At 45.9% G+C, this 27039-nt stretch overlaps 1 protein-coding gene across 1 annotated transcript; it reads left to right on the top strand.

Moving 5' to 3' along the window:
• Positions 1-1619: 1619 nt before the first annotated feature.
• LOC115121822 (pepsin A-like) lies at positions 1620-8912 on the top strand. Its single transcript, XM_029650954.2, has 10 exons — positions 1620-1714; positions 1824-1926; positions 6342-6492; positions 6815-6932; positions 7064-7182; positions 7283-7479; positions 7715-7831; positions 7988-8129; positions 8348-8446; positions 8587-8912. The coding sequence occupies exons 2-10, from the start codon at positions 1871-1873 to the stop codon at positions 8722-8724; spliced, it is 1137 nt and encodes a 378-aa protein (XP_029506814.2). The 5' UTR covers positions 1620-1714; positions 1824-1870; the 3' UTR covers positions 8725-8912.
• The last annotated feature ends 18127 nt before the right edge of the window (positions 8913-27039 follow it).

Here is a 27039-nt window from a genome sequence, read left to right as displayed (position 1 = left end):
TCCTGTGACGGTCCTCATGAGAGCCAGTTTCATCATAGCGCTTGATGGTTTTGCGATTGCACTTGAAGAAACTTCAAATGTTCTTGACATTTTCCAGATTGACTGACCTTCATGTCTTTCAGTAATGATGGACTGTCATTTCTCTTTGCTTATTTGAGCTGTTCTTGCCATAATATGGACTTCGTCTTTTACCAAATAGGGCTATCTTCTGTATACCACCCCTACCTTGTCACACTACAACTGATTGGCTGAAATGCATTAAGGAAACAAATTCCACAAATTAACTTTTTACTAGGCACACGTGTTATTTGAAATGTATTCCAGGTGACCTCATGAAGCTGGTTGAGAGACTGCCAAGAGTTTGCAAAGCTGTCATGAAAATATTTTTTGATTTGTTTAACACTTACAGTGTAACACTTATATCACTTAACACAAACTATAGTTTTGGCAAGTTGGTCAGGACATCTACTTTGTGCATGACACAAGTAATTTTTCCAAATATTTTTTACAGACAGATTATTTCACTTATAATTCACTGTACCACAATTCCAGTGGGTCAGAAATTTACATGGACTAAGTTGACTGTTCCTTTAAACAGCTTGGAAAATTCCATAAAAGGATGTTATGGCTTTAGAAGTTTCTGATAGGCTAATTGACATCATTTGAGTCAATTGGAGGTGTACCTGTGGATGTATTTCAAGGCCAACCTTCAAACTCAGTGCCTCTTTGTTTGACATCATGGGAAAATAAAAAAAAATCAGCCAAGACCTCAGAAAAAAAATTGTAGACCTCCACAAATCTGGTTCATCTTTGGGAGCAATTTCCAAATGCCTGAAGGTACCACGTTCTTCTGTACAAGCAAAAGTACGCAAGTATAAACACCATAGGACCACGCAGACGTCATACCGCTCAGGAAGGAGACACGTTCTACCTCCTAGAGAGGAACGTACTTTAGTGTGACAAGTGTAAGTCAATCCCAGAACAACAGCAAAGGACCTTGTGAAGATGCTGGAGGAAACAGGTACAAAAGTATCTATATCCACAGTACAATGATTATTTTTTAAATCTCAAAGGACATATATTTTTTTCTTGATGATCAATGAAGACATATGGCCACTTGGCCCAGAAGTAACGTTGTGTTTTGTGTTGAATGTCCATTATGTTTTCTATTTGAAACATATAGTGACATTCATCTTTAAATAATCACCAAGATATTTGTTAACATTGTGAATGTTCTCGTGAATGTGCCATGTTAGTTAATGAAATAATCCCTGGCTGATAGGTATCGTGTCCTAACAGAGAAACAGTAGCCTTAATAAGGCTGCCTAATCCAAAAGTAAACCGTGTGAGGGAAAAGTGTGCTGATAGGAGGGTATTTGCAAGTGGGGACCTTTACTTTATATCACTGAGTCTACACAAGTCATCTCATATCCTAGAGAGAAGTCTGGCAGGTTAGCCATTATATGATTAGAACTGGCACTTTTCAACAGTATACACACATTACTGTAATGTAGCCGTTGGAACCAACATACTGTACAGGTTATCGTCAGATTGACATTGTCTCGAGGTCGTCCATTATTTCACCATTACTTATCATGGCAGGTGGATAATCTCTTATCGTAGCGATAGAGCAACGCAGAGTTAGAACTGTGGACCGTCTGTATATAAGACAACACACACACGTCTCAGATCACTCATCCACAGGCATCTACAGGTGAGTCTGGTTCCTCTCAAGGTCTCTACCTCGCTTGGTTTGCGCTGAGCAAAAGAATTGCGATACATTGCGTTTGATGGGTTGATTGAGGAATTGCTTCTTTGCACAGGTGAACGAGTTCTACAGGTGACTGCTGAGGAGACCAGACATCACATCATGAAGTGGGCTATCGTTCTGTGTGCCGTGGTGGCACTCTCCGAATGCATCATCCAGTACGTTAATCATGCTATACCCCTGCTATACTCCTGTTATACTCCTGCTATACCCCTGCTATACTCTGTTTGCTGTTATACTCCTGCTTATACTGCCATCTATACTCCCTCCTTTATACTCCTGCTGTACTCCTGCTATACTCCTGCTATACACCTGCTATATTCTCCCTGTTATTCTCCTGCTATACTATACCCCTGTTATTCTCCTGCTATCTCCTGCTATACACCTGCTATACTCCTACCCCTGTTATTCTCCTGCTATTCTCCTCCTATACTCCTGCTATTCTCCTGCTATTCTCTTGCTATCCTCCTGCTATTCTCCTGCTATTCTCCTGCTATACTCCTGCTATTCTCCTGCTATACTCCTGCTATACACCTGTTATACTCCTGCTATACACCTGCTATACTCCTGCTATACCCTGCTATTCTCCTGCTATACCCCTGTTATTCTCCTGCTATACTCCTGCTATACTCCTGCTATACTCCTGCTATACACCTGCTATACCCCTGTTATTCTCCTGCTATACTCCTGCTATACACCTGCTATACTCCTGCTATTCTCCTCCTATACTCCTGCTATTCTCCTGCTATTCTCTTGCTATCCTCCTGCTATTCTCCTGCTATACTCATGCTATTCTCCTGCTATACTCACATTTACATTTACATTTAAGTCATTTAGCAGACGCTCTTATCCAGAGCGACTTACAAATTGGTGCATTCACCTTATGACATCCAGTGGAACAGTAGTGCATCTAAATATTTTAAGGGGGTGAGAGGGATTACTTTATCCTATCCTAGGTATTCCTTAAAGAGGTGGGGTTTCAGGTGTCTCCGGAAGGTGTTGATTGACTCCGCTGTCCTGGCGTCGTGAGGGAGTTTGTTCCACCATTGGGGGGCCAGAGCAGCGAACAGTTTTGACTGGGCTGAGCGGCAACTGTACTTCCTCAGTGGTAGGGAGGCGAGCAGGCCAGAGGTGGATGAACGCAGTGCCCTTGTTTGGGTGTAGGGCCTGATCAGAGCCTGGAGGTACTGAGGTGCCGTTCCCCTCACAGCTCCGTAGGCAAGCACCATGGTCTTGTAGCGGATGCGAGCTTCAACTGGAAGCCAGTGGAGAGAGCGGAGGGAGCGGGGTGACGTGAGAGAACTTGGGAAGGTTGAACACCAGACGGGCTGCGGCGTTCTGGATGAGTTGTAGGGGTTTAATGGCACAGGCAGGGAGCCCAGCCAACAGCGAGTTGCAGTAATCCAGACGGGAGATGACGAGTGCCTGGATTAGGACCTGCGCCGCTTCCTGTGTGAGGCAGGGTCGTACTCTGCGGATGTTGTAGAGCATGAACCTACAGGAACGGGCCACCGCCTTGATGTTAGTTGAGAACGACAGGGTGTTGTCCAGGATCACGCCAAGGTTCTTAGCGCTCTGGGAGGAGGACACAATGGAGTTGTCAACCGTGATGGCGAGATCATGGAACGGGCAGCCCTTCCCGGGAGGAAGAGCAGCTCCGTCTTGCCGAGGTTCAGCTTGAGGTGGTGATCCGTCATCCACACTGATATGTCTGCCAGACATGCAGAGATGCGATTCGCCACCTGATCATCAGAAGGGGGAAAGGAGAAGATTAATTGTGTGTCGTCTGCATAGCAATGATAGGAGAGACCATGTGAGGTTATGACAGAGCCAAGTGACTTGGTGTATAGCGAGAATAGGAGAGGGCCTAGAACAGAGCCCTGGGGACACCAGTGGTGAGAGCACGTGGTGTGGAGACGGATTCTCGCCACGCCACCTGGTAGGAGCGACCTGTCAGGTAGGACGCAATCCCAAGCGTGGGCCGCGCCGGGAGATGCCCAACTCGGAGAGGGTGGAGAGGAGGATCTGATGGTTCACAGTATCGAAGGCAGCCGATAGGTTTAGAAGGATGAGAGCAGAGGAGAGAGAGTTAGCTTTAGCAGTGCGGAGCGCCTCCGTGATACAGAGAAGAGCAGTCTCAGTTGAATGACTAGTCTTGAAACCTGACTGATTTGGATCAAGAAGGTCATTCTGAGAGAGATAGCGGGAGAGCTGGCCAAGGACGGCACGTTCAAGAGTTTTGGAGAGAAAATAAAGAAGGGATACTGGTCTGTAGTTGTTGACATCGGAGGGATCGAGTGTAGGTTTTTTCAGAAGGGTGCAACTCTCGCTCTCTTGAAGACGGAAGGGACGTAGCCAGCGGTCAGGGATGAGTTGATGAGCGAGGTGAGGTAAGGGAGAAGGTCTCCGGAAATGGTCTGGAGAAGAGAGGAGGGGATAGGGTCAAGCGGGCAGGTTGTTGGGCGGCCGGCCGTCACAAGACGCGAGATTTCATCTGGAGAGAGGGGGAGAAAGAGGTCAGAGCACAGGGTAGGGCAGTGTGAGCAGAACCAGCGGTGTCATTTGACTTAGCAAAGCGAGGATCGGATGTCGTCGACCTTCTTTTCAAAATGGTTGACGAAGTCATCTGCAGAGAGGGAGGAGGGGGAGGGGAGGAGGATTCAGGAGGGAGGAGAAGGTTGCAAAGAGCTTCCTAGGGTTAGAGGCAGATGCTTGGAATTTAGAGTGGTAGAAAGTGGCTTTAGCAGCAGAGAGAGAAGAGGAAAATGTAGAGAGGAGGGAGTGAAAGGATGTCAGGTCCGCAGGGAGGCGAGTTTTCCTCCATTTCCGCTCGGCTGCCGGGCCCTGTTCTGTGAGCTCGCAATGAGTCGTTGAGCCACGGAGCGGGAGGGGAGGACCGAGCCGGCCTGGAGGATAGGGGACATAGAGAGTCAAAGGATGCAGAAAGGGAGGAGAGGAGGGTTGAGGAGGCAGAATCAGGAGATAGGTTGGAGAAGGTTTGAGCAGAGGGAAGAGATGATAGGATGGAAGAGGAGAGAGTAGCGGGGGAGAGAGCGAAGGTTGGGACGGCGCGATACCATCCGAGTAGGGGCAGTGTGGGAAGTGTTGGATGAGAGCGAGAGGGTGAAGGATACAAGGTAGTGGTCGGAGACTTGGAGGAGTTGCAATGAGGTTAGTGGAAGAACAGCATCTAGTAAAGATGAGGTCAGCGTATTTCCTGCCTTGTGAGTAGGGGGAAGGTGAGAGGGTGAGGTCAAAGAGGAGAGGAGTGGAAAGAAGGAGGCAGAGAGGAATGAGTCAAAGGTAGGCGTGGGGAGGTTAAAGTCGCCCAGAACTGTGAGAGGTGAGCCGTCCTCAGGAAAGGAGCTTATCAAGGCATCAAGCTCATTGATGAACTCTCCGAGGGAACCTGGAGGGCGATAAATGATAAGGATGTTAAGCTTGAAAAGGCTGGTAACTGTGACAGCATGGAATTCAAAGGAGGCGATAGACAGATGGGTAAGGGAGAAAGAGAGAATGACCACTTGGGAGAGATGAGGATCCCGGTGCCACCACCCCGCTGACCAGAAGCTCTCGGGGTGTGCGAGAACACGTGGGCAGACGAAGAGAGAGCAGTAGGAGTAGCAGTGTTGTCTGTGGTGATCCATGTTTCCGTCAGTGCCAAGAAGTCGAGGGACTGGAGGAAGGCATAGGCTGAGATGAACTCTGCCTTGTTGACCGCAGATCGGCAGTTCCAGAGGCTACCGGAGACCTGGAACTCCACGTGGGTCCTGCGCGCTGGGACCACCAGATTAGGGTGGCCGCGGCCACGCGGTGTGGAGCGTTTGTATGGTCTGTGCAGAGAGGAGAGAACAGGGATAGACAGACACATAGTTGACAGGCTACACAAGAGGCTACGCTAATGCAAAGGAGATTGGAATGACAAGTGGACTACACGTCTCGAGTGTTCAGAAAGTTAAGCTTACGTAGCAAGAATCTTATTGACTAAAATGATTAAAATGATACAGTACTGCTGAAGTAGGCTAGCTGGCAGAGGCTGCGTTGTTGACTATGTAGGCTAGCTGGCAGTGTCTGCTATACTCCTGCTATACTCCTGCTATTCTCCTGCTATCCTCCTGCTATTCTCCTGCTATTCTACTGCTATACTCCTGCTTTTCTCCTGCTATACTCCTGCTATTCTCCTGCTATACTCCTGCTATTCTCCTATTCTCCTCCTATACTCCTAATATACTCCTGCTATACCCCTGCTATTCTCCTGCTATTCTCCTGCTATTCTCCTGCTATACTCCTGCTATTCTCCTGCTATACTCCTGCTATTCTCCTGCTATTCTCCTGCTATACGCATGTTATATTACTGCTATTCTCCTATATTTACATTACACAACAGATCAGAAGGCAGTGAAAGGTTTAATACCCCTAAATGAGTGAATGATTTGAATAGTCACACACAGTTGTTTAGCTTATGCTGCCATAACGTTTATTACAATGGTTTGACCAGAAGGTCTTGGACCTTTGACCAGAAACCTGCTGGACCTGAGCTGCTTACCCAACCAGACTTTGTCCTCCTCCACAGGGTGCCTCTGATCAAGGGGAAGAGTGCCAGGGAGAGCCTGGAGGAGCAGGGTCTGTGGAATGAGTACAGAGGGAAGTTCCCTTTCAACCCCACCAGGTTTGACGACCAGAGCCTATATGTCTCCAGCGAGCAGATGACAAACGATGCTGATGTAAGCATTAGAATGGATAGCACTTAACAGGTTCCACTATGTAAGGCAGCAGAGAAGGCTGAAGCACGTCTTTTGGCCTCTTCTTCCTAAATTAATTATTGATCCACCAGGAAAACTTTAGTTTGAAATCAACAATTCGATTACTGATGACCTATAGGTATTCTGGTGTAATTCAGCTAATTCTTAGAATATCATAGGGTAGGCTGAGGTATTTATTAATACAAATATTTATTTCATTATTTGATATTCTCTAGTTGGCGTACTTTGTAGGGGGAGGTATTTATTAATACTAATAATTATTTCATTATTTGATCTTCTCTAGTTGGCGTACTTTGGAGTGATCTCCATTGGAACTCCACCTCAGTCCTTCACTGTCATCTTTGACACTGGATCATCCAACCTGTGGATTCCCTCCGTCTACTGCAGCAGCGCAGCTTGCGGTTTGTAACACACACAAACACAAACACACAAACACACAAACACAAACACACAAACGCCCAAACACACACACACGCACAAACACACACACACACAAACACTCCCATGCTACTTTTGTCTCCCCTCCTTCCAGCCAACCACAACAGGTTCAACCCCGGTTTGTCCTCTACCTTCAAGAATGCTGGGAAGAGCCTGTCCATCCAATACGGTACTGGCAGTATGACTGGCTTTGAGGGCTTCGACACCGTTGTGGTAAGGAACAGAATTCATCACAACAACATGAGGACTGGAAACATTGTGTAGCTTTCAGTACTATCTCAAATATTATGCTCCTCTTCCTGGTCCTCTGTAGGTGGGTGGGATCCCTGTAAAGAACCAGATCTTTGGCCTGAGTCAATCAGAGGCTCCCTTCATGGCTCATATGAAGGCTGATGGTATCCTGGGTCTGGCTTACCCCCGCCTGGCTGCCTCTCAGGCCACACCAGTCTTTGACAACATGATGACCCAGCATCTCGTCAACCAGGACATGTTCTCTGTCTACCTGACTCGGTGAGTGGTCAGAGTGGAGGTCAACCAGGGCTATTTCTGAAATGGAACCCTATTGCCTGTATAGTGCACTACTGTTGACCAGAGCCACATGGCTCCCACAAACCATCATGGCTTGCCAGACATGGAAAATGAACTGACGCAACTTCTCTCTCTCTCTCTCTCTCTCTCTCTCCTCTCTCTCCCCTCACACTCCCCCTCTCTCTCCCTCTCGCTCTCTGTTGTCGTCCATCTCCAGTAACTCTGCGGTAGGTAGCATTGTGACCTTCGGAGGCGTTGACACCAACCACTACTACGGCCAGATCACATGGATCCCCCTGTCCTCTCAGATGTACTGGCAGATCACCGTCGACAGGTACTGTTGCAGTTACAGTACGTTTTATAGGGTTATAAATGGTTATTAATGGGTTATATAATCCTATGAAACTGGGTACTGTTTGAGTACAGATTGAGTACTGTTCTCAGGCAGCCATCTCTTCCCGATCTGTGTATATCTGTGTGTCCATTGCAGTGTGACTGTGAACGGCCAGATTGTGGCCTGTAACGGCGGCTGCCAGGCTATCGTGGACACCGGCACCTCTAATATTGTGGGACCTCAGGCCGACATCTCCAGCATGGCCCGTGCTGTGGGAGCCCACTCCGCCAACGGAGACGTAAGTCATGTGATATTGTTTTGGTGATGTGTCACAAAGAACCAGGCATAACGTTGTGTTAATGATGTGTTCCCATCACCACTACTGACATAACTCAACAAGAACCAGAAAAGAACTCACACAGTCTACCTCACAAAGCAAATGCTGTTTAATTCATCGTCTCTCTCTCCTCTCATACCTCTCTCTCCTCCCTCTATTTGTCTCTCTCTCTTTTTCAGAATGTGGTGAACTGTAACAACATCAACAACATGCCATCGATGGTCTTCCACATCCACGGACAGGCCTTCACTCTCCCAGCCTCCACCTACGTCCGCCAGGTGTGTGTGTGTGTGTGTGTGTGTGTTGTTTGTGTGTGTGTGTTTGTGTGTGTGTGTGTGTCTGTGGTATATCTTACGTAGCCATGAAGTGATCGTAACATTGTTTTGACAAGTTCTCTCTCTCTCTGCCACCCGTACAGTCCACCTACTATGGCTGCCGTACCGGTCTCTCGTCTAGTAGCTCCGACCTTTGGATTCTGGGTGACATCTTCATCCGACAGTACTATTCCATCTTCAGCAGAGCCCAGAACATGGTGGGTCTGGCCCTGGCTAGATAATCCAACACAGATCAACAATGGATCCCGTAACGCCATATGAACAACCAAATGAGGGTGTCTCTCCAGTGCAATCGTATCTATTCTAAAGCTAATTTGAGTAGTTTGTGATAGGAAGTGATACTGCTCTATGTCTAGAATTGTTAGTAGTTCATTCAAAATAATAAAAATTGAGGTTTTGTCATGATAAAGTGGTCTGATGGTCTTTTTTGGTTCATTCGTGCTATGATTATGAATAAATTACGCACTGCTTAATCAATCTGGAAACATAAAAACTGTCTATGTATCTATTCACTTCCTTTCCTGTAGTGCCACCATGTGGCCAATCATGTGACTACTCTATGGCCCCAAACTCTGTGCCAAAACTGGCAGAGTTGGTTGGAGAGTTGAACGTGCTGTGTCAAGCTAAAGTAGGCAACCACTTCACTGAGCCAGCCAGTCCTTTGACAATGACAAGGCACATTGGATTATGGATGTTCATACTCTCAAGGACACGGTCGTCATATTTATTTATTTTAAATGCCTCTTTGCCCAGCTCTCTGCTAAGTACCACTCTCCTGAGAGTGGTAATGATTGAAATATACACTAGATCAGTGGTTCTCCAACTCTTTATAGTCCCGTACCCTTTCAAACATTCAACCTCCAGCTGCGTACCTCCTCCGGCACCAGGGTCAGAGCAATCTCAATGTTGTTTTTTGCCATCATTTTAAGCCTGCCACATACACACTATACAATCAAATCACATCAAATGTTCAGAGAGATAGGTAGGAACAAGCCCATTTAATGCTTTGTAAGTTAGCAGTGTAACCTTGAAATCAGCTCTTGCCTTAACAGGAAGCCAGTGTAGGAGGCACTGGAGTAATATGATACTTTTTTTTGGTTCTAGTCAGGATTCTAGCAGCCGTATTTAGCACTAACTGAAGTTTATTTAGTGCTTTATCCGGGTAGCCGGAAAGTAGAGCATTGCAGTAATCTAACCTAGAAGTAACAAAAGCTTGGATAAATTTTTCTGCATTATTTTTGGACAGAAAGTTTCTGATTTTTGCAATGTTACGTAGAGCATTGGAAAAAAGCTGTCCTTGAAATAGTCTTGATATGTTCGTCAAAAGAGAGATCTGGGTCCAGAGTAATGCCGAGGTCCTTCACAGTTTTATTTGAGACGACTGTTTAACCATTAAGATTAATTGTCAGATTCAACAGAAGATCTCGTTATTTATTGGGACCTAGAACAAGCATCTCTGTTTTGTCCGAGTTCAAAAGTAGAACGTTTGCAGCCATCCACTTCCTTATGTCTGAAACACAGGCTTCTAGCGAGAGCAATTTTGGGGCTTCACCATGTTTCATTGAAATGTACAGCTGTGTTTCGTCCGCATAGCAGTGAAAGTTAACCTTATGATTTTGAATGACATCCCCAAGATGTAAAATATATAGTGAAAACAATAGTGGTCCTAAAACGGAACCTTGAAGATCACCAAAATGTACAGTTGATTTGTCAGAGGACAAACCATTCACAGAGACAAACTGATATCTTTCCGACCGATAAGATCTAAACCAGGCCAGAACTTGTCCGTGTAGACCAATTTGGGTTTCCAATCTCCCCAAAAGAATGTGGTGATCGATGATATCAAAAGCAGCACTAAGGTCTAGGAGCACGAGGACAGATGCAGAGCCTCGGTCTGATGCCATTAAAAGGTTATTTACCACCTTCACAAGTGCAGTCTCAGTGCTATGATGGGGTCTAAAACCAGACTGAAGCATTTCGTATACATTGTTTGTCTTCAGGAAGCAGTGAGTTGCTGCGCAACAGCTTTTTCAAAAAATGTTGAGAGGAATGAAAGATTCGATATAGGCCGATAGTTTTTTATATTTTCTGGGTCAAGGTTTTGCTTTTTCAAGAGAGGCTTTATTATTGCCACTTTTAATGAGTTTGGTACACATCCGGTGGATAGAGAGCCGTTTATTATGTTCAACATAGGAGGGCCAAGCACAGGAAGCAGCTCTTTCAGTAGTTTAGTTGGAATAGGGTCCAGTATGCAGCATGAATGTTTAGAGGCCATGATTATTTTCATCGTTGTGTCAAGAGATATAGTACTAAAACACTTGAGTGTCTCTCTTGATCCTAGGTCCTGGCAGAGTTGTGCAGACTCAGGACAACTGAGCTTTGAAGGAATACGCAGATTGAAAGAGGGGTACGTAATTTGCTTTCTAATAATCATGATCTTTTCCTCAAAGAAGTTCATTAACTTCTTGACGCTACCCATCCCTTAATAAGCGGTATAATTGTCATCAGCAACCGCTGAATAGCATAGCGCCACAGTCAAATAATATCACAATAAAATCTTAATATTCATGAATTCACAAGTGCAATATTGCAAAACACAGCTTAGCCTTTTGTTAATCCACCTGTCGTCTCAGATTTAGAAATTCTGCTTTACAGCGAAAGCAATCCAAGCGTTTGTGTAAGTTTATCGATATATCAAATCAAAATCAAATCAAATCAGCATACCAAAACATTATGTACACTGAGCATTATTAAGTAGCTAGGTCACGAAAATCAGAAAAACAATCAAAAAATCGTTTACCTTTGATGATCTTCGGATGTTTTCACTCACGAGACTCCCAGTTACACAACAAATGTTCCTTTTGTTCCATAAAGATGATTTTTATATCCAAATACTGCCGTTTGTTTGTCGCGTTATGTTCAGAAATCCACAGGAAAGAGCGGTCACGACAACGCAGACGAAAATTCCAAATAATATCCATAATGTCCACAGAAACATGTCAAATGTTTTTTATAATCAATCCTCAGGTTGTTTTTAAAACCTGTTGGTGCTAGGGGGCAGTATTTTCATTTTTGGGAAAAAAACGTTCCCGTTTTAAACGGGATATTTTGTCAGGAAAAGATGCTTGAATATGCATATAATTAACAGCTTTTCGATAGAAAACACTCTAACGTTTCCAAAACTGTAACGATATTGTCTGTGAGTATAACAGAACTGAGGTTGCAGGCGAAAGCCTGAGAAAAATCCAATCCGGAAGTGCCCCAGGTTTTGAAAGCGCTGCGTTCCAATGACTCCCTATTTGGCTGTGAATGTACCATCAACGAGCTTACGCTTTCTACGTATTCCCCAAGGTGTCTACAGCATTGTGACGTAGTTTTACGCCTTTCTGTTGAAGAATAGCCGTAGGCGGGCACATTGCGTAAGTGGTCACATGGTGGCTCCGAGAGAGATTCTCACGTAAAGTACAGAGGTAGCCATTACTCCAATCGGTCCTAGAGAAAAACGAATTGTCCCGACGGATATATTATCGAATAGATATTAGAAAAACACCTTGAGGATGGATTCTAAACAACGTTTGCCATGTTTCTGTCGATATTATGGAGCTAATTTGGAATATTTTTCGGCGTTGTGGTGACCGCAATTTCCGGGCGATTTCTCAGTCAAACGTGAAGAACAAATGGAGCTGTTTCGCCTACAAAAATAATATTTTGGGAAAAAACTCCTACCTGGGAGTTTGGCTATCTACCGGGTTTGGGAGTCACTAGAGGTTAAAATATGTATTCGATAATATATCAACCGTGAGTGTATGTTTTTCAATAGGACCGGGAGACAATGGCCACTTTACTCTGTTACGCAAAACTCACTCTGAGAGCCCCACCTATCCACTTACACAATGTGATCTTTCTCGCTCATTTTTCAACATAAAAGCCTGAAACTATGTCTAAAGACTGTTGACACCTTAAGAAGCCATAGAAAATGAATATGATTGATATCCCTTTAAATGGAGGATAGGCATGCATAGGAACAGAGAGGTTTCAAAATAAGAGGCACTTCCTGATTGGATTTTCGCATGCAATATCAGTTCTGTTATACTCACAGACAATATTTCAACAGTTTTCGAAACTTTAGAGTGTTTTCTATCCTAATCTGACAATTATTTGCATATTTTAGTTTCTGGGGCTGAGAAATAGGCAGTTTCAAGTGGGTAAGTTTTTTTGCCAAAAACTAAAATACTGCCCCCTACACGCAAAAGGTTAATTTATTACTGCTGAAGTGAAAGCCATCCTCAATTGGGGAATGCTGCTTTTTAATTACTTTTGCGATAGTATCAAAAATACATTTAGGATTGTTCTTATTTTCCTCAATTAAGTTGTAATAATAGGATGATCGAGCAGCAGTAGGGGCTCTTCGATACTGCACAGTACTGTCTTTCCCAGCTAGTCGGAAGACTTCCAGTTTGGTGTGGCGCCATTTCCGTTCAAATTTTCTGGAAGCTTGCTTCAGAGCTTGGGTATTTTCTGTATACCAGGGAGCTAGTTTCTTATGAGAAATATTCTTAGTTTTTAGGGGTGCAACTGCATCTAGGGTATTGCACAAGGTTAAATTGAGTTCCTCAGTTAGATGGTTAACTGATTTATGTCCTCTGACGTCCTTGGGTAGGCCGAGGGAGTCTGGAAGGGCATCAAGGAATCTTTGTGTTGTCTGTGAATTTATAGCACGACTTTTGATGCTGCTTGGTTGGGGTCTGAGCAGATTATTTGTTGCAATTGCAAACGTAATAAAATGGTGGTCCGATAGTCCAGGATTATGAGGAAAAACAATAAGATCCACAACATTTATTCTACGGGACAAAACTCGGTCCAGAGTATGACTGTGGCAGTGAGTAGGTCCAGAGACATGTTGGACAAAACCCACTGAGTCGATGATGGCTCCGATAGCCTTTTGGAGTGGGTCTGTGGACTTTTCTATGTGAATATTAAAGTCACCAAAAATTAGAATATTATCTGCTATGACTACAAGGTCTGATAGGAATTCAGGGAACTCAATGAGGAACGCTGTATATGGCCCAGGAGGCCTGTAAACAGTACCTATAAAAAATATTGAGTAGGCTGCATAGATTTCATGACTAGAAGCTCAAAAGACGAAAACGTCATTTATTTTTTGTCAATTGAAATTTGCTATCGTAAATGTTAGCAACACCTCCGCCTTTGCGGGATGCACGGGGGATTTGGTCACTAATGTAACCAGGAGGTGAGGCCTCATTTAACACAGTAAATTCATCAGGCTTAAGCCATGTTTAAGTTAGGCCAATCACATCAAGATTATGATCAGTGATTAGTTCATTGACTATAATTGCCTTTGAAGTAAGGGATCTAACATTATGTAGCCCTATTTTGAGATGTGAGGTATCACGATCCCTTTCAATAATGACAGGAATGGAGGAGGTCTTAATCCTAGTGAGATTACTTTGGCGAACACCACCATGTTTAGTTTTGCCCAACCCAGGTCGAGGCACAGACATGGTCTGGCTAACAGCCTGCTGCCTGGCCTGCACCCTATTTCATTGTGGAGCTAGAGGAGTTAGAGCCCTGTCTATGTTGGTAGATAAGATGAGAGCACCCCTCCAGCTAGGATGGAGTCCGTCCATCCTCAGCAGGCCAGGCTTGGTCCTGTTTGTAGGTGAGTCCCAGAAAGAGGGCCAATTATCTACAAATTCTATCTTTTGGGAGGGGCAGAAAAAAGTTTTCAACCAGCGATTGAGTTGTGAGACTCTGCTGTAGAGCTCATCACTCCCGCTAACTGGGAGGGGGCCAGAGACAATTACTCGATGCCGACACATCTTTCTAGCTGATTTACACACTGAAGCTATGTTGCACTTGGTGACCTCTGACTGTTTCATCCTAACATCGTTGGTGCTGACGTGGATAATAATATCTCTATACTCTCTACACTGGCCAGTTTTAGCTTTAGCCAGCACCATCTTCAGATTAGCCTTAACGTCGGTAGCCCTGCCCCCTGGTAAACAGTGTATGATCGCTGGATGATTTGTTTTAAGTCTAATACTGCGGGTGATGGAGTCGCTAATGACTAGGGTTTTCAATTTGTCAGAGCCAATAGTGGGAAGCTTTGGCGTCTCAGACCCCGTAACGGGAGGAGTAGAGACCAGAGAAGGCTTGGCCTCTGACTCCGACTAGCTGCTTAATGGGGAAAACCGGTTGAAAGTCCTTTCCTACACTGAAATTACCCTAACGATTGCGTCTGAAGCTGGGCTTGCGGCACAGCTATCCTCACCGTAAGGCGATCGTTCTCCTGTATATTTTGAGTACAGCGACTGCAATTAGAAGGCATCATGTTAATGTTACTACATAGTTTCGGCTGTTGGAGGTCCTGACGAACCACGTCCAGATAAAGCGTCCGGAGTGAAAAAGTTGAATGAAAAAAAGGGAAAAAAAGGGGAAAAAACAAAAATATAATTATTAAAAAGTAAAAACCGTAAAGTTGTCAGGTAGCAAAGTAAGGTTGGTAACAAAACGCACAGCAACACGTAAACAATTCTGCAAGTTGTGACCGGAAATGGTGTCAGCAATAGATGACAGATCAGGTGTTGTGCAGTCAAGGTAGGAAGAAAACAGAGAATACAATACATTTATTAAACATGAGTGATGAGTGTGAGTTTGTCGTTACAACCCGGCTCGTGGGAAGTGACAAAGAGCTCTTATAGGACCAGGGCTCAAATAATAATATAATAATCAATCATTTTGCTCTTTATTTAACCATCTTACATATACAATTGTGAATAACTCACCACAGGTTAATGAGAAGCGTGTGCTTGAAAGGATGCACATAACTCTGCAATGTTGGGTTGTATTGGAGAGAGTCTCAGTCTTAAATCATTTTCCACACACAGTCTGTGCCTGTATTTAGTTTTCATGCTAGTGAGGGCCGAGAATCCACTCTCACATAGGCACGTGGTTGCAAATGGCATCAGTGTCTTTAAAGCACGATTTGCCAAGGCAGGAAACTCTGAGCGCAGCCCAATCCAGTAATCTGGCAGTGGCTTCTGGTTAAATTAAATAAACACTTCACAGAACCGCTTGTTGCAATTTCGATGAGGCTTCCTTGTTCAGATATCAGTAAGTGGACTTACAGATATGTGTAAGGTAGTGTGAGGGGGTGTGTGAGGGGGTGTGTAAGGTAGTGTGAGGGGGTGTGTGAGGGGGTGTGTGAGGAGTGTGTAAGGTAGTGCAGGGGGGTGAGGGGGTGTAAGGTAGTGTGAGGGGGTGTGTGAGGTAGTGTGAGGGGGTGTGTGAGAGGATGTGTGGGGGGGGTGTGTAGGGTATTGTGAGGGGATGTGTGAGGGGGTGTGTAAGGTAGTGTGAGGGGGTGTGGGGTATTGTGAGGGGGGGTGTGAGGGGATGTGTGAGGGGTGTTTAGGGGGATGTGTGAGGGGTGTGTAAGGTACTGTGAGGGGGTGTGTGAGGGGGTGTGTGAGGGGGTGTGTAAGGTACTGTGAGGGGGTGTGTGAGGGGTGTGTAGGGTATTGTGAGGGGGTGTGTGAGGGGATGTGTGAGGGGTGTGTAAGGTAGTGTGAGGGGTGTGTGAGGGGATGTGTGAGGGGTGTGTAGGGTATTGTGAGGGGGTGTGTGAGGGGGTGTGTAGGGTAGTGTGAGGGTGTGTGAGGGGATGTGTGAGGGGATGTTTGAGGGGGATGTGTGAGGGGATGTGTGAGGGGTGTGTGAGGGGATGTGAGGGGATGTGTGTGGGGATGTGTGAGGGGGTGTGTGAGGGGTGTGTAAGGTACTGTGAGGGGGTGTAAAGTATTGTGAGGGGATGTGTGTGGGGATGTGTGAGGGGGTGTGTGAGGGGGTGTGTAAGGTATTGTGAGGGGATGTGTGTGGGGATATGTGAGGGGGTGTGTAAGGTATTATGTGGGGATGTGTGAGGGGGTGTGTGAGGGGGTGTGTAAGGTAGTGTGAGGGGATGTGTGAGGGGATGTGTATATGTATGTGTTTCTAATATGGTCATACATTTGGCAGGAAGTTAGGAAGTGCAGCTCAGTGTGCAAACAGCCTGTCTCCTCTTGAGAGCCAGGTCTGCCTTCGGGAGGCTATGCTCACTGAGTCTTTACCTGTAACGGACATCGTCGGTGGAAGAAGGTGAGGACCAAGGTGCAGCGTGGTAAGTGTTCATGATTTTTTATATAATCAAACTGAACACTAAACAAAATAACAACTAGGAAGAACAAACAAACGAAACAGTCCTGTCTAGTGATGACACACAAAACAGAAAATAAACACCCACGAAACACAGGTGGAAAAAGGCTACTTAAGTATGATTCTCAATCAGAGACAACTAACGACACCTGCCTCTGATTGAGAACCATACCAGGCCAAACTCAAAAACCAACATAGAAACACAAACATAGACTTCCCACCCCAACTCACGCCCTGACCGTACTAAAACTAAGACAAAACAAAGGAAAAAAGGTCAGAATGTGACAGTACCTAGTCAAAAATTTCTCTCCCTCTCCTTCTCTCTCCTTTTCCCTTCCCTTCTCTGTCTGTAGTGAATTTGATGTTCCTGATGTTACTCTGGTCTGTGAACTGTTCATCCACCACGTCTCCAGAGACCTCAGTGACAAACCTCCCTCCTACCCCATTAACACCTCTGTCTGTGTGTGTGTGTGTGTGTGTGTGTGTGTGTGTGTGTGTGTGTGTGTGTGTGTGTGTGTGTGTGTGTGTGTGAGTGCGTGTGCGTGTGCGTGTGTGCGTGCATGCGGTGTCTGTGTGTGTGTGTGTGCGTGCGTGTGCGTGCGTGTGCGCGTGTGTGCGCATGTGTGCGTGTGCGCGTGTGTGTGTGCGTGTGTGTGCGCGTGTGTGTGTCTGTGTGTGCGCGTGTGTGTGTCTGTGTGTGCGCGTGTGTGTGTGTCTGTGTGTGCGCGTGTGTCTGTGTGTGCGCGTGTGTGTGTGTGTCTGTGTGTGCGCGTGTGTGCGCGCGCGTGTGTGTGTCAGCCCGTTGTTACCTCTCCCTGTTCCCTGTCCAGGCAAAGCAGTGGCCATCTTAGTCTGATTAATAGTGTCTCAATAGCCCAGAGGGGAGCACACAATTAAAACCACACTCATTGAGATCATTATATTCCCCAAGATTTATTATGTAATTATACGGTAAGGATTTACGCTAGGAAGGTAATTCACCACGGACGCTATGTGTCTTTTATACAGCTGCCAGTACAGTCATTATCACAAAGAGAATAGACTGCACAGATAATGAACAACAGAGTGGGCCTGAATTGTCCAATTTCGTACTTAATTTAACTGCTGTAACACAGAGATAATTTATATAAACTGGTTCTAGATCAGCCTTGGAGCAGTGGAGGCGCAAACGTTTCTATACTGGCTTTTTAACCCATGTTTGATAACTGAAACGTTGGTTTCAGCTTCAATACATTTGTCATACGGACAATTATATTAAGACATTGTTCTCCAAACACCCCCTTCTCTGATGTGAGGACACGTGTGCGAATGAGAAGGGGGAGGGGGCGTTCTGTGGGTGGACGGGGTCAGTGGTCAGATAACTATTTCCTCACCCGCATTCCATTTCCCCGTAACATGGCAGAGACTCGCTGTTGAGCCTTTTACATTCAGTTTTGGTCCACTGGCTTCAAACAGCTGTAACAACAATATTTTGGATTATTGAAAAGATATTTCACAGTGATTTTGGCAAGCCCTGATCTGTTTCACCTGTCTTTGTGATTGTCTCCACCCACCTCCAGGTGTCACCTGTTTTCCCATTGGGTACTTATTCCTGTGTTTCCTGTTTGTCTGTTGCCAACCAGAGTGTTTTTCCATGCTCCTGCTTTTTCCTTTTCTCTGATTGTGCTAGTCCTCCCAGTTTTGACCCTTGCCTGCCTTGACCCTGAACCCGTCCGCCTGACCCTTCTGCCTGCCCTGACCTCAAGCCTGCCTGCCACCCTGTAACTCCTGGACTCTGACCTTGATATGATCTTTTGCCAGTCCACGACCATTCTCTTGCCTGCCCCTTGGATTATAATACATATCAGAGACTTCAACCCTCTGCCTCCCGTGTCTGCAACTGGGTCTCACCCTGTGCCCTTATAGATTTAGATGATTCCCTTCGGTATTCAATGTTTGTTTTCTCACATAAACTGAAATTGAGTTTAACAGTGTAGAATTTTTGAGCTTTCCACCCCATAACACAGCCACAAAAACAGAACAGCTTTCCCATTTTGACAACAGATGCTGGCCCGGCGGGAGAAAGCAACAGGCAAATATCACAGCCAATCACAACACTGGAGGGATAAGTAACGCTGTGAAACACTATCATTCCATTATTACCTGCAGATATATTATAAACATTTTCTGAAATTACAACACAACAATTCAACAAAAATCCTATGTGTAAGCACATTTAAACCTGTCTCCTCCATCCTTAATTTGTCAATGACTTCATTCATTAGCTGTCCCCTGGAGCAGACAGCCTTCTACTGGGGCTTTGGTGACTGGCCTGCTCCCTACCAACTACCAACACTTTCAAACTGATGGAGGGAGGGATAGAGGGAAGGAGAGAGGGGGACCCACCAACCAGAGGAACTTCAAAGCTTAGTAATCACCAAGCTGCCACTGTACTGCCACCTCACTGAGTCACTGAGCTACTGTGGAGAGTAATGATACAGAGCTCCCCCTTCCCATTCTCTCTCCAGGTCTGATGTTATCAGGCTTTGCACATGTTGGTGCTGTGCTGGATGACAAGACAAGCATTGCAGGCTGCCCGCTTCCTAAAGGAACACCTGTGAGACGAGAGAACAACACATCCTCCTTCGCTCCTGTTACCGAGGAGACAAGATGGAGGTGGAGAAGGAGTAAGATGGGGTGGAGCAGGGGTAAGATGGGGTGGAGCAGGGGTAAGATGGGGTGGAGCAGGGGTAAGATGGGGTGGAGCAGGGAAAGATTGGATGGAGCAGGGGAAAGATGGGGTGGAGCAGGAGAAAATGGGGTGGAGCAGGGGAAGATGGGGTGGAGCAGGGGAAGATAGGGTGGAGCAGGGGAAGATGGGGTGAAGATGGGGTGGAGCAGGGGAAGATGGGATGGAGCAGGGGTAAGATGGGGTGGAGCAGGCAAAGATGGTGTGGAGCAGGGGTAAGATGGGGTGGAGCAGGTATAAGATGGGGTGGAACAGGGGTAAGATGGGGTGGAGCAGGGGTAAGATGTGGGTGGAGCAGGTGTAAGATGAGGTGGAGCAGGGGTAAGATGGGGTGGAGCAGGGGAAGATTGGGTGGAGCAGGGGTAAGATGGGGTGGAGCAGGTATAAGATGGGGTGGAACAGGGTAAGATGGAGTGGAGCAGGAGAAGATGGGGTGGAGCAGGTATAAGATGGGGTGGAGCAGGTATAAGATGGGGTGGAGCAGGGGTATGAAGGGGTGGAGCAAGGGTAAGATGGGGGTGGAGCTTTTGTAAGATGGGGTGGAGCAGGTGCAAGATGGGGTGGAACAGGGGTAAGATGGGGGTGGAGCAGGTATAAGATGGGGTGGAGCAGGGGTATGAAGGGGTGGAGCAAGGGTAAGATGGGGATGGAGCTTTTGTAAGATGGGGGTGGAGCAGGTGCAAGATGGGGTGGAGCAGGTTAAGATGTGGATGGAGCAGGTGTAAGATGGGGTGGAGCAGGTTAAGATGGGGTGGAGCAGGGGTAAGATGGGGTGGAAAGGGGTAAGATGGGGTGGAGCAGGGGTAAGATGGGGGGAGGATAATGATAATGATATTTGAGTAACAACCCTTGAGTACTTGATATTCATGTTTGATTTATGAAAAGGTTTCAGTTTAAAAAAATAATATTATTATTATTATTATTAGCCTTTATTTAACTAGGCAAGTCAGTTTAGAACAAAACTCATTATTTTCAATGACGGCCTAGGAACAGTGGGTTTGTACCTTGTCAGCTCGGGGATTCGAACTTGCAACCTTTCGGTTACTAGCTCTAACCACTAGGCTACCCTGCCGCCCCAGTCAGGATATAGTGTGATGGTCCCCCACCTACCAGTCAGTTATCTGTTCATTATCTCAGGTGAGGATCTGACTGGACTGGGCAGGTACAGGTGGGGGACCATCACAATATATCCTGACTGGTAGGTGGTGGACCATCACAATATATCCTGACTGGTAGGTGGGGGACCATCACAATATATCCTGGCTGGTAGGTGGGGAACCATCACATTATATCCTGGCTGGTAGGTGGTGGACCATCACAATATATCCTGGCTGGTAGGTGGGGGACCATCACAATATATCCTGGCTGGTAGGTGGGGGACCATCACAATATATCCTGGCTGGTAGGTGGGGACAATCACAATATATCCTGGCTGGTAGGTGGGGGACCATCACAATATATCCTGGCTGGTAGGTGGGGGACCATCACAATATATCCTGGCTGGTAGGTGGGGACAATCACAATATATCCTGGCTGGTAGGTGGGGGACCATCACAATATATCCTGGCTGGTAGGTGGGGACAATCACAATATATCCTGGCTGGTAGGTGGGGGACCATCACAATATATCCTGGCTGGTAGGTGGGGGACCATCACAATATATCCTGGCTGGTAGGTGGGGACAATCACAATATATCCTGGCTGGTAGGTGGGGGACCATCACAATATATCCTGACTGGTAGGTGGGGGACCATCACACTATATCCTGTCTGGTAGGTGGGGAACCATCACACTATATCCTGTCTGGTAGGTGGGGGACCATCACAGTATATCCTGTCTGGTACGTTGGGGACCAACCAGACAATAATTGTAATTTTGAATTCAGTAAAGTGAGTGTGGAATAGCTGAAAAAATGATTTCCACCGTGGTCTGAAAACTTGGAATGAAAATTGCTGAGGATAGTAGGGGACGATATTTACACTAACAAGATAAAAATATGTAATTCTGCCCATGTGCATGGCAGTTAACCCACTGTTCCCCCGGGCGCCGAAGACGTGGATGTCGATTAAGTCAGCCCCCTGCACCTCTCTGATTCAGAGAGGTTGGGTAAAATGTGGAAGACACATTTCAGTTGAATACATTCAGATGGACAACTGACTAGGCATCACCATTTCTCCTATTTGCCTTATCTTCAATCTAAGCCCACTAGAAAGTGTTTGCCCTCAAGCCTGGAGGGAAGCTCAAGTCATTCCACTCCCTAAGAACAGTAAAGCCTTCTTTACTGGCTCAAATAGCCAACCAATCGGCCTGTTACCAACCCTTAGTAAGGTTTTGGAAAAAATTGTGTTTAACAAGATACTATTTTATAGTAAACAAACAGACTTTCAGCACGCATATAGGGAAGGTCATTCAATAAGCACAGCACTTGTGTGACTGATGTTTAGCTGAGTGAAATTGTCTGGGAGAAATGTATTATAAAAAGATTGTGGGGGCTGTTTTGTTCAACTTCAGTGCGGCTTTTGACATTATCGATCATAGTCTGCTGCTAGAAAAACGTATGTGTTATGGCTTTACACCCCTGCTATAATGAGGATAAAGAGTTACCTGACTAACAGAACACAGAAGGTGGGTCTCCAACATAATCCAGATAGAATATGGAATTCCCTGGGCAGCTGTCTAGGCCCCTTGTCACGCCCTGACCTTAAAGAGCCTTTTAATGTCTCTATTTGGTTTGGTCAGGGTGTGATTTGGGGTGGGCATTCTATGTTTTTGTTTTCTATGATTTTGTATTTCTATGTTTTTGCCAGGTATGGTTCTCAATCAGGGACAGCTGTCTATTGTTGTCTTTGATTGCGAACCATACTTAGGTAGCCCTTTTCCCCTCCTTTCTATGTGGGAAGTTGTCTTTGTTTAGGGCACAAAGCCTTTAGCTTCACGGTTTGTTTTTGTAGTGTTTATTGTTTTTTGTCGGTGTCATATAAATAAAGAATATGTACGCTCATCACGCTGCACCTTGGTCCTCCTCCTTCAACGTTCGTGACAGAATTTCCCACCACCAAGGGACCAAGCACCGTGGTAAGGAGGAGCAGCGTGTTCAGGATTCATTGACATGGGAAGAAATCCTGGACGGGAAGGGACCCTGGAGGCAGGCTGGGGAGTATCGCCGTCCACGGGAGGAACTGGAGCCAGCTAAGGCGGAGCGGCAGAGTTATGAGGGAACACGTTTAGCAAGGAAGCCCGAGAGGCAGCCCCAAAAAACATTTTGGGGAGTTTGGCAGAGTCAGGTTGGAGACCTGAGCCAACTCCCTGTGCTTACCGTGGCGAACATGTGACTGGTCACGCCCCGTGTTATGGGGTGATGCGCACTGTGTCTCGCCTGAGCATTCACAGGCCGATGTGCTCGGTGCCAGCGTCCCGCATTTGCCGGGTGGAAGTGGGCATCCAGCCAGAACAGGTGGTGCCAGCTCTGCGCTCGAGACCCGCCAGTGCGCTTCCACGGCCTAGTGTATCCGGTGCCTCGGCCAAGGAAGAGGCCTCCTGTATGTCTCCCCAGCCTGGTGAGTCCTGCGCCTGTTCCCAGAGCCAGGTCTCCTGTGTGTCTCCTCAGCCTGGTGAGTCCTGTGCCTGCGCCCAGGCCGGAGCCTCCAGAGACGGTCCCCGTCCGGAGCCTCCAGAGACGGCCTCCAGTACGGAGCCTCCAGAGACGGTCTCCAGTCCGGAGCCTCCAGAGACGGTCTCCAGTCCGGGTCCTCCAGCGACGACGGTCGCCAGTCCGGGTCCCCAGCGACGATGGTCATCAGTCTGGGGCCCCCAGCGACGAGGGTGCCCAGTCTGTGGTCCGCAGCGACGAGGGTGCCCAGTTCGAGGCCTGCAGACGTGTCTTAGGTAGCCCTTTCCCCTCCCCTCTTGTGGGAAGTTGTCTTTGTTTAGTGCACATAGCCTTTAGCTTCACGGTTTGTTTTTGTAGTGTTTATTGTTTTTGTCGGTGTCATATAAATAAAGAATATGTACGCTCACCACGCTGCACCTTGGTCCTCCTCCTTCAACGTTCGTGACACCCCTTACTTTTTTCAATCTTTACTTGCAACATGCTTTGAGTAAAGCCAACGTGTCTATGTATGCAGATGACTCAACACTATACACGTCAGCTACTACAGCGACTGAAATGACTGCAACACTTAACAAAGAGCTGCAATTAGTTTCAGAGTGGGTGGCAAGGAATAAGTTAGTCCTAAATGTTTCAAAAACTAATAACACGTTTTTGTTGTAAATAATATTTTGTTATAATATTTTGTTATAAATTATGTGGATATTGAGCAAGTTGAGGTGACTAAACTGCTTGGAGTAACCCTGGATTGTAAACTGTCATAGAGAAAAGATATTGATACAACAGTAGCTAAGATGGGGAGAAGTATTGATACAACATTTTGAACAGAAATGCAACGGTTCATTGAATCAGTCTAAAACTTTGCACATACACTCCTGCCATCTAGTGGCCAAGACTAAATTGTACCTGGGCTGGAATAATACATTTTGGCCTTTCAATTGCATTTCTAAGATAATGGTACAAAAACAATACAACAAAATCATGTTTTTTTCTTTGTATTATCTTTTACCAGATCTAATGTGTTATATTCTCCTACATTCATTTTACATTTCCACAAATTTCAAGGTGTTTCCTTTCAAATGGTATCAAGAATATGCATATCTTGAGTCCTGAGCTACAGGCAGTTAGATTTGGGTATGTCATTTTAGTTGAAAATTGAAAAAAAGGGGCGGAACCTTAAGAGGTTTTAAACGACTAGCACACAGCTCAGAACCCATGCATACCCCACATGACATACCAAGAGAAGTCTCTTCACAGTACCCAAGTCCAGAACAGTCTATGGGAGGTGCACATTTCTACATAGAGCCATGACTACATGGAACTCTATTCCACATCAGGTAACTGATGCAAGTAGTAGAATCAGATTGGAAAACCCCCCCAGATAAAAATACACCTTATGGAAAAGCCAGAACTGTGAAGCAACACAAGCATAGACACAGACACATGCATACACACACATGATAATATATGCACTACACACACACATACACATGGATTTTGTGTTGTAGATATGTGGTAGTGGAGTAGGGGCCTGAGGGCACACACCTAGTGTGTTGTGAAATCTGTTATGAAGGTATTGTAATGTTTTTAAAATTGTATAACTGCCTTAATTGTGCCGGACCCCAGGAAGAGTAGTTGTTGCCTTATTATGGGGATCCATAATAAATACAATATTTAAAAAACAGTATATTTAGGTGATGTGATGGGTGAACTAGGCTGTTTCTGTCCTAGATACCATTAATGAGGGAATGCAACAGAATCAGCAGAAAGCCACATGAGAAACCCACACATACACATACTGACACACAGACCTGGTTCCAGTGGGCCTGTCTCAACCCTACAAGCCATATTCTCATGACTTCAGCAGGTAGCAAGATGTAGAATGTTTACCTGGGCTGTTTTTCTTCTTAAGCCTTGGCTGGGCCTAGCAATACTCTGTCATGCCTCCCAAAGCCTTGGCTAGACCTAGCTATATCTCTGTCATGCCTTCCCAAGACTTGGCTGGGCCTAGCAATACTCTGTCATGCCTCCCAAAGCCTTGGCTGGGCCTAGCTATATCTCTGTCATGCCTTCCCAAGACTTGGCTGGGCCTAGCTATATCTCTGTCATGCCTCCCAAAGCCTTGGCTAGACCTAGCTATATCTCTGTCATGCCTTCCCAAGACTTGGCTGGGCCTAGCTATATCTCTGTCATGCCTTCCCAAGACTTGGCTGGACATAGCTATATCTCTGTCATGCCTTCCCAAGACTTGGCTGGACATAGCTATATCTCTGTCATGCCTTCCTAAGACTTGGCTGGACATAGCTATATCTCTGTCATGCTTTCCCAAGACTTGGCTGGACATAGCTATATCTCTGTTATGCCTTCCCAAGACTTGGCTGGACATAGCTATATCTCTGTCATGCCTCCCAAGACTTGGCTGGACATAGCTATATCTCTGTTATGCCTCCCAAGACTTGGCTGGACATAGCTATATCTCTGTCATGCCTCCCAAGACTTGGCTGGGCCTAGCTATATCTCTGTCATGCCTCCCAAAGCCTTGGCTGGACATAGCTATATCTCTGTCATGCCTCCCAAAGCCTTGGCTGGACATAGCTATATCTCTGTCATGCCTCCCAAGACTTGGCCGGACATAGCTATATCTCTGTTATGCCTCCCAAGACTTGGCTGGACATAGCTATATCTCTGTTATGCCTCCCAAGACTTGGCTGGACATAGCTAGATCTCTGTCATGCCTCCCAAGACTTGGCTGGGCCTAGCTATATCTCTGTCATACCTCCCAAAGCCTTGGCTGGACATAACTATATCTCTGTCATGCCTCCCAAGACTTGGCTGGACATAGCTAGATCTCTGTCATGCCTCCCAAGACTTGGCTGGACATAGCTATATCTCTGTTATGTCAGGCACATACAGGACAAAGCACGTCGGCTGAAGGGATGGCTAGGGCGTTCTAGAACTGGGTTAATAGACCTAGAGATGTTGTGGTGCTGTAATATCTCACAGTATCATTACGTTGTAACTAGGGAGAGAACTGGCCGGGAGGAATACTTTGTGTGACAGAGGACGTTGTACTGGAGAGAAACACTGATTACGACAGTTTTTCCCTCAACTCTATTCGTTGTATTATGTACCCCATAACATTGTAAATTGTGGGTCTAGCCCTGCAAAAACACAGCTGAGTCAACTAATCAATTGCTTTCCTCTCTCAGTTATAATTGAACCCAAAATCCTCAAAGAATACTGGAATTCCATCAAACTTAACAACCCCTCCCACAACTCTATTTAATGAGCTCAGATGAGAAATACAGTAGCAGAGAGCTTTTCTCCCTGTGACATTGTTCTAATGAAAGTTATCTGGATTTGAATCGTCTGCTACTGGGAAGCGATAATGAGTGACTGTGACCTAGAGAAGAATCTCTTCTAAAAACTGTAAACACATTAAACTCTCTGTTTGAAATCCTTAAAATGGAGCACATGCTCATACATTGTGGATGTGAGTCATCAAACCAGATACATACTCAGGGGCATGTGTGGGTGGTCGAGCACATTAGAATGTGTGTCTTTGTGTGTTTATTTGTATGTTGTGTGAGTGTGTGTGAGCCTCCCAACAGTTCATCTGGCCTACACACACCTATCTCCACATCACTGTCATGATGTTGGCCTGGGGGTAGGTTTATGACAGTTATAAATACCTCTTCCCCCCTTTTCCCTCTCTCTACCCTACTGATGTGAAATTTGCAAACCCCTTGGTTAACATAGAGATTCTGGGAACACCAGAAGGTGGGAGGAAATGAACTATATTCTGGTAATCCGACCAATTGAACATATGCGGTGGTACTTAATGAATATGATGTCAATTCGGTTGTCATCTGGGACATTCTCATCAATGACAGGATGACATAAACTCTACAGTGGAAAGTCTGCAAATAGTAGTTTTTGGAGTCACATGGAATTGTTGTTCAATTTAAATGTTTGAATATAAAATTA

Source organism: Oncorhynchus nerka, linkage group LG23, assembly GCF_034236695.1.
Source record: "Oncorhynchus nerka isolate Pitt River linkage group LG23, Oner_Uvic_2.0, whole genome shotgun sequence".
Classification (NCBI taxonomy): domain Eukaryota; kingdom Metazoa; phylum Chordata; class Actinopteri; order Salmoniformes; family Salmonidae; genus Oncorhynchus; species Oncorhynchus nerka.
Note: the sequence above shows the minus strand (reverse complement) of the source record. Positions and strands in the feature narration are given on the sequence as shown.

Excerpts from the sequence above, each read along its gene's own strand:
- LOC115121822 (XM_029650954.2), top strand. The coding sequence starts at position 1,871 with ATGAAGTGGGCTATCGTTCTGTGTGCCGTGGTGGCACTCTCCGAATGC. Across the intron at positions 6,933-7,063 it reads CTGCAGCAGCGCAGCTTGCG|CCAACCACAACAGGTTCAAC; the intron begins GTTTGTAACACA and ends CCCTCCTTCCAG. Across the intron at positions 7,832-7,987 it reads TGGCAGATCACCGTCGACAG|TGTGACTGTGAACGGCCAGA; the intron begins GTACTGTTGCAG and ends TGTCCATTGCAG.